Genomic DNA, 14,291 nt, shown 5'->3' on the forward strand with positions numbered 1-14,291 from the left:
TAATATGTTTATTATAGTGGCGGCGATGTCGGGAGCGGCAGATTAGGGGTTAATAATTTTATTTTAGTGTTTGTGTTGGAGGGCCTCGGTTTAGGGATTAATAGGTAGTTTATGGGTGTTAGTGTACTTTAAAGCACTTTAGTTATGAGTTTTATGTTATGGCTTTGTAGCGTAAAACCCATAACTACTGACTTTCAGTTTATGGTATGAATCTTGATGGTATAGGCTGTACCGCTCACTTTTTGGCCGGACAGGCAAACTCGTAATACCGGCGCTATGGAAGTCCCATTGAAAAAGGACTTTTTGAAAGCTGCGGTAGTTACGTTGCGTTATGGCCAAAAAAGTGTGCAGTACAGATATACCTGCAAGACTCGTAATACCAGCGGTAGTGAAAAAGAGCCTTAACGCTGCGTTTTAGCTCATAACGCAAAACTTGTAATCTAGCCGTCTGTCAGTTAATTCACAGCATGCTTAGGTTACAGAATTTGAGCTCCAGTTTCAAATAAATAAAGAGAAAAAGCAACAAAAGTAAAATACAATAAAATAAAAATCAGCAAAGTCAGACATAAATTACAAAAAGAATATATGCTGAAAATAGCCTACATACTTGCTATTTGTAAAATTCAAGGCTACATACTTATTATCTTTATACAGGATAATTAAAGGCACAGTCTACTTGAAGATTTTTATAATTTAAAAATATAATCCCTTTTATTACCCATGCCCTAGTTTTGCATAACTAGTGCCGTTATATTAATTTATTTTTTACCTCTATGATTATCTGTAAGCCCCTGCAGACTGCCCCTTATCTCAGTGCTTATTTTGAGCTTTTTACAATATTGCATTTTAGCTAATTAGTGCTGGTTCTTGTGAACCCATTATCATTCCCCACGGGAGTGAGCACACTTTTATCTATATGGCACACATGAACTAGCACTGCCTGGCTGTAGTGCAATCTTAGAGGTTAAAAAATAAATTAATATAACAATGTTGGTTATGCAAAGTTGGGGAATGCTTTTTTAAACCGTGAAACAAAACAAGTAGACTGTCCCTTTAACTTTTTACTTGATGTCCTATGTGGTGCTGGATATGTATTTGTGTCCTATAAAGTACAATAAGGGTTGGTAGACAACCATAACACACAGCAGGGGAACCAGTTGCTGTTTTCTGCTCAGAAGCTGCAGTAAGCTGGGAAATAATGCCAAAATGATACACTGTAACAAATAAGGATACAGTACTTTTGTATCAGAATGTTCCTTTACATGTAGAGACATTTTCCTCTTAAAGGGACACTGAACCCAAATTTTTCTTTCGTGACTCTGATAGAGCATGACATTTTAAGCAACTTTCTAATTTACTCCTGTTATCAAATTTTCTTCATTCTCTTGGTATCTTTATTTGAAATGCAAGAATGTAAGTTTAGATGCCGGCCCATTTTTGGTGAACAACCTGGGTTGTTCTTTCTGATTGGTGGATAAATTCATCCACCAATTAAAAAGTGTTGTCCAGCGTTTGAACCAAAAAAACTTAGATGCCTTCTTTTTCAAATAAAAATAGCAAGAGAACAAAGAAAATGTGATAATAGGAGTAAATTAGAAACTTGCTTAAAATGTCATACTCTATCTGAATCACGAAAGAAAAAATTTGGGTTCCGTATCCCTTTAACTTTCTGACAATCCAATAGGCAATAAATATTTTAAAATGTTTAACTGCTGTTTTTTCATACATAGAACACTTTCCATTTACCTCTAGTACCCCGAAAGCTTTCCCCTAAAGGATATGAAAACCAAAAAAAATATTGTGTGATTCAGACAGAGCAGACCATTTTAAAACAGGTTCCAGTTTACTTCTACTAATACATTTGCTTTGTTCCCATGATACTCTGTGTTGTTGAAGAGATACCTAGGTAGGCATCTGGAGCACAACGTGGCAGGAAATAGTGCTGCCATCTAGTGCTCTTACAAATAGCTCCAGAAATGCGTAGGCTCCTAAGCATATATCCCTGCTTGTCAAGAAAAGATACCAAGGGAAAAAAGTAAAATTGATAATAGAAGTAATTTTTTTTTTAAGTTGTTTAACATTGCATGAATCATGAAAGAAACATTTGGGGTTTTTAAGTCTCTTTACTACTTCTTACTTTTACTTTGTCCACAAGGCAAACCAATAGCAATAAAAACAAACAATAAAGAACCACACCCAGTATGCACATCCGAAGGGGAGTATGGTCTTTAAAAGAAATTGTGAAGATATGGTGCACAATGAGACACCCTCTTTATGTTTGTTTGTCTTTGTTTGTTTGTTTGTGGAACTAAAAACTTTCCCAATCAAAAAGCTTGAGGGCTTGTTGAAAAATAAAGAAAAGGAGGAAGTTCTCAGCAGTTTGCTAATGGAACATTAAGAGCGTGATTTATCAGACTGAGGCGGATAGGGGGGCGGTCTGCCGCAGCTCGCCTCTGGCTGGCTGAATTCCCCTTGTGGAATTCAGCATTGCACATTAGCGCTATTTTGTGCTTGCGTGCAATCCCGCCTCCTGCCCATGCACATCCAATCACGCTTGCAGGAGCTGTCAATCTCCCCGGTCGGACTAGACCAGGGAGTTTGAACTTCGCCAATTTAGAGGTGGCAAAAGATTAGGGAAGCAGCAGTCTGAAGATCGCTGCTTGTTAAATACGGCGTGTAGGTTCTCTTATGAGAACCTGCGGCCGTAGTGGGTCGAAAGGCTGGCGAAGTCTTTGATAAATCGACCCCTAAATCTTTTGGTACCAAAGTATTGGCTTCCCCAGACAGTTTGAATTTAGTTGTGACAATTTATTTGACTAAAGTAATTATTTCCCTAATTCTATGTCAATATTTAAACACAACATACACAATGAAAGCAGTCATTTGTTGGAGGTATACTTTTCAACATATACTAAAAACAATTGACTCAATATACAAAGCAGCAGATGCTGCTTTTGAGCCCTTACGGAGCAAGCTTACTCATGTGTACCAGTCATCTGATCACTATTTGTTACCCTACCCCACAAAAACACCCAGAACACAATCATTCAGGCTGATTGACAGGCCCTGCTCCAATGGGAAGTCTTTTTGCAATGGCACACCCAGGCACCAGACCTTCACGCATAAGAACATTTATTTAAAAAAATACAATTTTAAAAAACTCCTTTTAGATGTAACTAACAAAAATGCCTATAGCTTTACTGTCCCTATGTTTTTCAGAGGACTCAACAAATTCCAAGAACCAGGGTGTCAAAGTACCTAGGAAATGGACCCTTCCACCTATTAAACTGCCCTCTCCCTTTTATGTGAGGAGAAGTGTATGGCAGAGTATCTATAAAATGTGTATAAATATATTAAAAAACAAACTAACATTATCAATATTAAATATTTAATATTTATAGTCCAATTTTAACCCAAATTGTGTTGATATTGTTTAAAAAGATAAATAATCCCTTTATTACCCCTTCCCCAGGTTTGCATAACCAACATGGAAAAATGAATACACTTTTCACCTCTGTGATTTACCTTGTATCTAAGCCTCTACAGACTTCCCCCTTATCTCAGTTCTCTTGACAAACTTGCATTTAGCCAATCAGTGCCCTCTCATAAGTAATTCCACGGGCGTGAGCACAATGGTATCTATATGGCACACATGAACTAATGCCCTCTAGCTGTGGAAAACTGTCAAATGCATTAAGATAAGAGGTGGCCTTCAAGGGCTTTGAAATTAACATATGAGCCTACCTAGGTTTAGCTTTCAACTAAGAATACCAAGAGAACTCAGCAAATTTGATGATAAAAGTAAATTGGAAAGTTATTTAAAATGACATGCCCTATCTGAATCATGAAAGTTTAATTTTGACTAGACTGTCCCTTTAAACATAGATTTTGATGGCAGATCAATCATAGGCCCAACAAGTCTTCCCATATTTCCTATAAGATGCTATAAAGGTGCTGTGGATATTTCATATAACCTTATGCTTATCCCACAGTGCTATCGTGGGAGTTTGCTACTTTAATCTACCACCCTTTCTGTCAAGATTTGCTTTTGTAAATTACTCCTGAATCTACTAACCTTTAACATGAGAACATGACCCCTTGTTCTAGTGCTGCACTTTTTGTGAAAAATACTTTCAGCTTCAGCTTTATCAAAGGGACTCTGTTTCATCGCAAATGTTATTCAGCAACTAAAGCAACTTTCTCTTACAGCTAAATCAAGAGAAAACAGTTCAGAGTATTGAAGTATGCACTGATAATGCTAGTCCAATTAAAAGTACCACTACATACGTCAATACTCTGTATATGTTCCTGAGCTAACGTCTGATCCAGCTAATTTACCTTTACTGACAAGGGGAGGGGTTTCGAGCTGAAAGCAAGTGCAGGGAGAGACCAGGATATAGACTCTCATGGGGATACTATTACTGAATCTGTTGGAACGCTGGGTGGGTGGTTCTGTAAGGAGGGATGGGCGGTGCTGCCAGGAGCGATAAGGCTACGGAAATAGCTAGGCAGCAGGGGAGACAGTTCTCCACGGGGAGACTAAATTAGTTACAACTCCTGTATTAGAAGGGGGTAAGACTCCTACACAAAGTGTGGTATAGCACTATATTATGTGTGCTTACCCCCTCCTGATACCGGAGTCCATGAAGCAAGTTGCTGCGATTATCAGAGGAGCAAGCCTCTGCAAATACCAGCCACCTAAGATTCCTCTGAATATAAACTAAAATAAAAGTGCAAAGAAAACCTCTGCCTTCCTTTTGGCACAAAGAACACGCTGGAGTGATGAGACCAGCACCGTCGTTATGTAGAGACAAGCATACAAGTCTGTATTCTGGTTAGAGCAATACATTGTGCACTGGAGCATATAGCACACCCCTACAAAATGTCAACCCGGGAATCAAATGTTTTTTTTAAGTAGCACTAATCAATAAATAAAAAATAAGGCAGTTAGCCCCCTCCACACACTGTCTGAATACATGGACCTTGGCAAGTGATTTTAATCCAATAGATATAGGAGGGAGCCTTTTATTATCCCTATGAATCACACATAGCGCTCACAGCTGTCCCTGCAGGGCTTGTACTAGTTAGGGAGTGTGGGAAAAATGCTTGCTCTGTAGCCTAGCCGTATTACGGACGTATTCTTATGTAGTTACCTTACTTCAAACTTTCTCATCATTTTTATGCACTTTAGCAGCAAAATTGATAATACACGTCGACAAATTGTATCTTTTTCGTATGCTTCATTTAATTACCAAAAAATGTTTTGGTGTATAATGTTCCTTTAAGTCTTTTCATATACTTGAATCATATCACCTCTCCCCCCTTCTTTTCTCTAAGCTATACATATTTAGGTCAAGAAGTCTTTCTTTCCAAGTTTTTATATTATGTCCCATTGTAGTGGCCCTCCTTCGAATAGATTCCAGTTTGTTGATATAGAGATAATTAATTTATTAAAAACTATTGTCTAATTATTAATGTGATATATCAATGAGGAAAAATGTAATGTATAGTGAGGAAAAGTCAAAATGATTTACGTAAATCCTAAAAGAGAATTGTCATTTATTTCAAATGAATGGTTTAAACCAAAACTATTGTTATGAGCAGTACATAAAGTACTGGTGGAACTATTTAAAATGACAAAATCATCATCTATGAAACGGCTATACAGGACCAAGTTTACCTTAAAGGGACATGAAACCCACATTTTTTCTTTGATGATGTAGAAAGAGAATGCATTTTTAAACATCTTTCTAATTTACTTCTATTATCTAATTTGTTTTATTCTCTTGATATTCTTTGCTGAAAAGCATATCTAGATATGCTCAGTAGCTGCGGATTGGTTGCTGCACATAGAAGCCTCATGTGATTGGCTCACCCATGTGCATTGCTTTTTCCTCAAATAAGGATATCTCAAAAATGAAGCAAAATAAATAATAGAAGTAAATTGTAATGTTGTTTAAATTTGTATGTTCTATCTAAATCATGAAAGAAAGATTTTGGGTTTAGTGACCCTTTAAGCTTATTAAAGCAACCAAACAGTTTCCAAAAAGTACAAAAAAAACAACTTAGTAGTAGCACCAAATTGCAAATTGCAGGACTAAGCATCAGTACCGCCTACATGACATTATTTCAATAACCATTTACCACTAAAAAAGGAAAAACAAGAAGTTATAATTAGTAACATTTTTTTTAATTAATTTACAGGGTACAATACACATAGAATGGGCCCTTAGGGTATACAACATTTAGCTTATACAGTTCTGTATTAAACCACATTACTCCCTTTCTGAATACTCCGCAGTCATCAAATTCTACCTTGAACATCTAATACCATCAACCTATTATAGTTACCAGATTACATTGGTATACAAATACACCCTAAGTCTGCACAATATGAGCATGCTTAGAAAATGATAAACGCAACACCGCAGAAAATATGTCATCTTTTCATAATGTCTATGGCATATAGAATCACTTATTTGACTGGGCTACATTTCAGAAGTATATATTCATAGTCATACTGAACTGAACCATGCAAAACAGAGAGAACTAAGGCTTTTCATTTCAAGTTTTATGTTACAAATTAAGTGACTTTTTTCTGTTCAGCAGACATCAGCAAATTAAACAAACCACAAACATTCTCCAAATAATAGTTTAGTTAATAGACATTTTCTTATACTTTTCAAAACATAAAGCTAAATAACAGTGAATTTTGTGTTGGCTTTACCATGAAACGTCCCGTTGTCAGCTAAGAAGTGTCGGCAGTATTGCAGAACATTCCTCTTATCCATCTTCAATGCGCTCATTTTACAGATTTGGAATTCTTACCATAAGGATCCTAATCTGTGAAGATAAAAATAGAGATTTGGAGATTATAAAACCTGTTTAGGAAACCTGTTTATAAGGAACAGTCAACACAGTAGATTTGCATAATCAACAAATAATCAACTCCTTCCACACCACTAGGGGAGTCCTACCACATGTGAGTGCAATCGTCACATATATTACTTTGATTGTATCCAACAGTACTGGGCCATGTGGCGCTTCTGTCCTTTTATATTTACTGCAGATCATTGATCCTGGATCGTGGCCTTGATACTCTACAGATAGCTGCCTTACCGTTTCAACTAATCACCTATACTGATACCATCATATCTAATAAGACATTATCAAGGCTAGCCACTAAGGACTTTATGTTTACATATGATATCATATTGTATATTCTAACAATACCATTTAGGCTATATGTTGTCTCATACTAGTGTGTTTGCAGAAATACCATTGTCATAAATATTAATGATTGTTTTATCTAATAAGGGTGCCCCCTACCTACCTCTTTGTCTCAAATGCAAGATAACAAATAAATGCAACAGCAATTTTTTTCTGACAATTTTAGAAGTTATGTCTATTTCCACTCCCCCTGTGCCATGTGACAGCCATCAGACAATCACAAATTCATACATGTATCATGTGACAGCCATCAGCCAATCAAACATGCATATACGTTTATTCTGTGAATTCTCGCACATGTTCAGTAGAGCTGGTGACTGAAAAAGTTTAAATATAAAAAGACTGTGCACATTTTGTTAATGGAAGTAAATTGGAAAGTTGTTTAAAAATGCATGCTCTATCTATCTAAATAATGAAAGTTTAATTTTGACTTGAGTGTCCCTTTAACTCATGCAGTTAGACAGTGATGGAACTAATCAATGAGTACAATAAATATTTTGGCCCCAACGTATAATATTTATATATGTTTTTAAAAAATGCACTCACTTAATATAGTCAGCTATACAAAAAAAAGAGAACTCAAATCAGATGTGCATGTCATCCTCATGTCAGCTAGACTACTGATCATATAAATGGTCCCTGTATGACCCTCATGTCAACTAGACAACAGATCATATACATCACCCTGAAGCCCCCTCATCTTAGCTAGACAAAAGATCATATACATGACCCAGTAGCACCCTCATATAATATTTCCTCTCTTGCTATCTCAAGCACTCCACATAAGTATTTTTAATCATGTCTTTGTTGGGCTCCATTTGAGAAAGGTTTGCATTAGAACCGAAACGTTATGGGTTAAGGCCCTTTTGTTTATTTACAGCACTTTATGGATTAAAGGCTTACTACAAAGTACCCTGAGTTGCCTGCTTTTTCCAGATACACAGCATACCCTTGGCCAGGGTTGTGGTCTGGACACCTTTTGTATTTACTCTCATTGCAGTGCACCAGGCGGATGTATGGATGGTGTGTGCCACTTTTTTTACTACATTTTGTATATATATATATACAACGTCAAAAGGTAAGTCCAGCACCTTTCTTTATGCTATTATTTCAGCATTCTTCAGCAAACTTTTTCAATATTAAGGTAGTGCACGTACACTGAGTGGGGTCTGCCAGCCCACATATATGGATATAATGAAGCAAATAGCGTCAGCACTTGTTGATACAAAGTTTCCACTTTATTGAGGTAACAAACAAAGTTAAAAACAGCGACGTTTCGAGTCAACACAGACACTTAGTCATGCCCTAGGCATGACTAAGGGTCTAAGGGTCTGTGTTGACTCGAAACGTCACTGTTTTTAACTTTGTTTGTTACCTCAATAAAGTGGAAACTTTGTATCAACAAGTGTTGACGCTATTTGCTTCATTATATATATATATATATATATATATATATATATATATATATATATATATATATATATATATAGAATTAACAAAAGAAATCGTCCAGGATAGTAACCAGGATGAAAAAAGACAGGGATTTCAGCACTCTTTTGAAAATAATTAATATTTTACTAGCAAAATGTTAAACATCGATTACAAAGGAGTTTGGCAAGGAGGGCCCCTACCCACGTAGTGCAAAGGAGGTAGTATGTACAATGCAAAAGTTCAAATCAGTGTGCAACAAAAATATATCACAACAATAGTATTAGATATGTCAAGTCTAATACACTAAACCTGACCGGTCAGGGGATGTGCGGTAAAGATAGCCTTGTAACATGTGTATAACTAGTAAGGAAAAGGCAATCATGAAAGATGGTAAGGCACGTCAAAACTTTCTACACCCTGCTGCACACAGCACCTCTTTCCAGAGGTTTCAGCTGGGCAGGTTAAATAGCAAGTGGGATTTAAGAAAGAAATGACAGTCTTAAAATATACGGTAAAAAAGTATCAGGCATGCCCAAAAGTAATGTACAACGTGGATAATATATACAGAGGGAAAGTGTACTACAAAGATCGACTACACCCTGCTGCAACCGACACCTCACTTCTGAGGTATACACTGCCGGGCAGGTAATTGTAATGGGATCTAAGTGATCAATGTCGACACACCCTCAGGATATGTACATCAAAGTGTAAAAGTAACACTTAAATATGCTTATAAATTGGCATATACAATCTTGATATCAAGGTATGAGCGGTCGTAGGTTAAATTCAAAACAGTGACCTAAAGCAATAATATAAGCACATGCAATTAGAGCAAGCAAGCAAGCATGTTAGTGCTTAAGGTAAATCCATCCATTATTAAGTTAGCTTGAATTTTTGAAAGTTCCTGAGGAAAGCTGGACACCCTCTCGATAGAGCGGCGTTTGCCAAAATTAGTGCACAGTGTTCAAACTAATTAGTGCAGTCAAAAGCAGAAGGATAATAATGTGGAACCATACGACCTGAAAGATACAGTCAGTGTTAACCGTGCCAAATTGCTGTGAATCCGCGGCAGGTATTGCCAAATGCTGATCCAAAGTTTCTTCAGGATGCCTGTAAGATAGCCGTAAAGACGTGCTGGAAGCTACTTTCGTCGAAATGCACACACGCACATCACGTGATCTGGTCGGCTGGACCTATGCCGACACGCGTTTCACCCGTGCGTCCAAAATGCTCAACGGGCTTCGTCAGGGCGTGATATCCAAGGAGTCATTACTTCCATGTTTATATAGATTGTAATATGCGCCTCTACAGACGGATATATATATAAATATCTATTTAAAAATACATAAAACATATTATGCTATGCGCAGAACATTGGAATGTGAAATATTTACAGTAAATACACAGTATAACACTTTATTGGTAATGAATATTGGATAGAAAGAAGCTTCCCGCTATGACTAAGGCTACGGGCCGAAACGCGTCAGATGCTTATCTATCCTCCTCTTAGAAACTTTGGCAGGCTGTCAGCTGTGAGTCTATACCATAGACGACCCTTGTAACCTGTTGATACACTTGCTATTTTTCTTTTATTGTGGCATTCAATAAATGCACTTATTGTCATCTGAGACCGGTGCTCCTTGCTTCTTTCTACCCTATTACTTGGACACTATCTAGTGAGCACGGCTCCAAAAGCACCGTTACGAGTGCCCGCCTCCCATCGCCTGTGATTGGCCAGCCTCAAGGAAGGGTATCGTATTGCCTATCAAGCTACACTAGTGAAGATCCACAAGAGAGTGTGTCAGTTTGTGTGATGCTCTAGCCGGGAACGGCAGTTTGCGGAAGTAGTTAGCCCGGAGGATATCAGAGAGTTGGTTCTGAGCCTGAGGTATGTGATAACCTTTTTGGACTACCGATACAGGGGACTGATTAACATTCACAAGGACCACCTTAAAGAACCAGTCCACATAGTAGATTTGCATAATCAACAAATGCAAGATAACAAGACAATGCAATAGCACTTAGTCTGAACTTCAAATGAACAGTAGATTTTTTTCTGCCAATTTTAAAAGTTATGTCTATTTCCACTCCCCCTATACCATGTGACAGCCATCAGCCAATCACAAATGCATACACGTACCATGTGACAGCCATCAGCCAATCACAAATGCATATACGCTTATTCTGTGAATTCTTGCACATGCTCAGTAGGAGCTGGTGACTCAAAAAGTTTAAATATAAAAAGACTGCACTTTTTTTAATGGAAGAAAATTGGAAAGTTGTTTAAAATTGCATGCTTTATCTGAATAATGAAAGTTTAATTTTGACTTGACAGTCCCTTTAAGACCAGACCCAGATAACGTAATTTCAAATGCTTATTCCAGCATTTGTTATTTTGATAGCTGATGGCACCTCACTGGAGGTATTAATGGGACTACCCTTCCTTTATTTGAACTGTATTCAACTTGGCCTGTACATTCCTTAACTTTTTGTTTTTTAATGAATATTGGATACATATGGTTTTACATGTTTTCATCTACTTAAATGCAAAGGGCTCCAACGTAGATAGATATGTCTATATATATTTATGTGTTTATATGTGTATGTATGTCTGTAAATACATATAAACATATAAATACATCTGTACACACATATAAACATATATATATATATATATATATATATATATACACATATACACACATATACATACATAGATACATATACATATTTAGACATGTATATGTATGTATTTATATGTTAAAGCCCTTTGCCTGCTTTTTTTTTTACTCTAACACCTGAGACCTCATATCTTTGACCCCTTATAACTTTTTTGTGCAATATTTTTTTAATAATTTTTTTATTAGACAGTGTTATTATAAGTGTAACTGTACTCTGTAATGTATTTTTTATGTGTTTTGTGAGACTTTTTTGTTTCGCAAAACAGTTAACCACAGCTCTGAGGATGAGCTAACCCAACGATCGTTAATACCAGCGTAAATTAACCTGCATGCAAACAAACATGAAAACCCGATATTGTTTGCGCGCAAATGTTAGCACTCCACTCATAATCTGGCCCTTAGAAATGCAAAGTTGAGCTTGGAAACTGTTTATCTTGCTATGCAGGGTTCTGGGTGTGAAGAAGTGACACTTACATTACAATATAATACCTTAAAAAAAGTTTGAGTTATTTCTCTTTATGCTGGCAAATTTTTGATCATCAGGCCCTATATGTCTAATTTGATAAGGCAGGTGACTGACAGGGGGCTGCATGAGGGGGGCTGTATGACCAGAGGCCTGATAGGATGTGGGTATATGGCTAACAGAAGAGCTGTAGGACTGCAAGTCAGCATTTAATCCATTCACTGACTTGTTGAATGTGTTGAAAGCACAATCGGCTAGATTACGAGATTTGCGGTATGAGGGGTGCGGTACTAACTTGCACGTTATTGTCACCGCTCACTTACCTACAGCGCTGGTAGTACAGGTTTTCATAAACCTGGCGTTAACGGGCAAGAAGTGAGCGTAGAGCAAAATTGTGCCCCATACCGCACCCCAATACCAGTGCTGCTTAAGTCAGCGGTGAGCAGGTTTTACGTGCTCGTGCACAATTTCCCCATAGACATCAATGGGGAGACCCGGCTGAAAAAAGCCTAACACCTGCAATAAAGCAGCGTAAAGCTCCGTAACGTAGCCCCATTGATTCCTATGGGAAAACTAAATTTATGTTTACACCTAACACCCTAACATGAACCTCAAGTCTAAAAACCCCTAACCTTACACTAATTAACCCCTAATCTGCCACCCTCTACATCGCCGAGACCTACATTATACTTATTAACCCCTAATCTGCTGCTCCGGACATCGCCTCCACTATAATAAACATATTAACCCCTAAACCGCCGCACTCCCTCATTGCAAACACTAGTTAAATATTATTAACCCCTAATCTGCCGCCCCTAACATTGCCGCCACCTACCTACATTTATTAACCCCTAATCTGTCCCCTCAATGACGCCGCCACTATACTAAATTTATAAACCCCTAAACCTAAGTCTATCCCTAACCCTAACACCCCCTAACTTTAATATAATTAAAATAAATTTAAATAAAACCTACTATTAATAACTAAATAATTCCTATTTAAAACTAAATACTTACCTATAAAATAAACCCTAAGCTAACTACAATATAACTAATAGTTACATTGTAGCTAGCTTAGGGTTTATTTTTATTTTACAGGCAAGTTTGTATTTATTTGAACTAGGTAGAATGGTTACTAAATAGTTATTAACTATTTACTAACTACCTAGCTAAAATAAATACAAATTTACCTGTAAAATAAAACCTAACCTGAGTTACACTAACACCTAACATTACACTAAAGACCCGGACCCGAAGATCCACTTACAGTTTTGAAGACCGGACATCCATCCTCAACGAAGCCGGGAGAACTCCTCAGCGAAGTGGCAAGAAGTCCACAACAAAGGCGGGAGAAGTCTTCATCCAAGCTGGCAGAAGTGGTCATCCAGACGGGCAGAAGTCTTCATCCAGGTGGCATCTTCTATCTTCATCCATCCGGCGCAGAGCCGCTTCATCTTCAAGACATCTGGCGCGGAGCATCCTCTTCTTCTGACAACTAGCGACGAATGGAGGTTCCTTTAAATGACGTCATCCAAGATGTCGTCCCTTGAATTCCGATTGGCTGATAGAATTTTATAAGCCAATCAGAATTAAAGGTGAAAAAATCCTATTGGCTGGTGCAATCAGCCAATAGGATTGAGCTTCAATCCTATTGGCTGATCCGATCAGTCAATAGGATTGAGCTTGCATTCTATTGGCTGATTGGAACAGCCATTAGGATATTTTCACCTTTAATTCCGATTGGCTGATAGAATTCTATCAGCCAATCGGAATTCAAGGGACGCCATCTTGAATGACGTCATTTAAAGGAACCTTCATTCATCGTTAGTCATCGGAAGAAGAAGAGGATGCTCCGCGCCGGATGTCTTGAAGATGGAGCCGCTCCGTGCCGGATGGATGAATATAGAAGATACCGTCTGGATGAAGACTTCTGCCCATCTGGAGGACCACTTCTGCCGGCTTGGATGAAGACTTCTCCCGGCTTCGTTGAGGACTTCTTGCCGCTTCGCTGAGGACTTCTCCTGGCTTCATTGAGGATGGATGTCTTCATAACTGTAAGTGGATCTTCGGGGGTTAGTGTTAGGTTTTTAAGGGTTTATTGGGTGGGTTTTAGTTTTAGATTAGGGCTTTTGGACTGAAAAAGAGCTAAATACCCTTTTAAGGGCAATGCCCATACAAATGCCCTTTTCAGGGCAATGTGGAGCTTAGGTTTTTTTAGTTAGGTTTTTATTTGGGGGGTTTGGTTGTGTGGGTGGTGGATTTTACTGTTGGGGGGTGTATGTATTTTTTTACAGGTAAAAGAGCTGATTTCTTTGGGGCAATGCCCCGCAAAAGGCCCTTTTAACGGCTTTTGGTAGTTTAGTTTAGGCTAGGGTTTTTTTATTTTGGGAGGCTTTTTTATTTTGATAGTGCTATTAGATTAGGTGTAATTAGTTTAAATTTTTTATTTTGTGTAATTTAGTGTTTGTTTGTTTGTTTTTTGTAAT

General features: G+C 37.7%; 1 protein-coding gene across 1 annotated transcript in view; it reads right to left on the reverse strand.

The window, feature by feature from the left end:
- PLCH1 (phospholipase C eta 1) overlaps positions 1-14,291 on the reverse strand; it is a 458,827-nt gene that overhangs the window by 426,098 nt on the left and 18,438 nt on the right. The window contains exon 2 of the mRNA XM_053710072.1: positions 6,728-6,843. Coding sequence (XP_053566047.1) covers positions 6,728-6,806 — 79 coding nt within the window. The 5' untranslated portion in view covers positions 6,807-6,843. The remainder of the gene's footprint in view (positions 1-6,727; positions 6,844-14,291) is intronic.

This window comes from Bombina bombina, chromosome 4 (genome assembly GCF_027579735.1).
Source record: "Bombina bombina isolate aBomBom1 chromosome 4, aBomBom1.pri, whole genome shotgun sequence".
NCBI classification, from domain to species: Eukaryota; Metazoa; Chordata; class Amphibia; order Anura; family Bombinatoridae; genus Bombina; species Bombina bombina.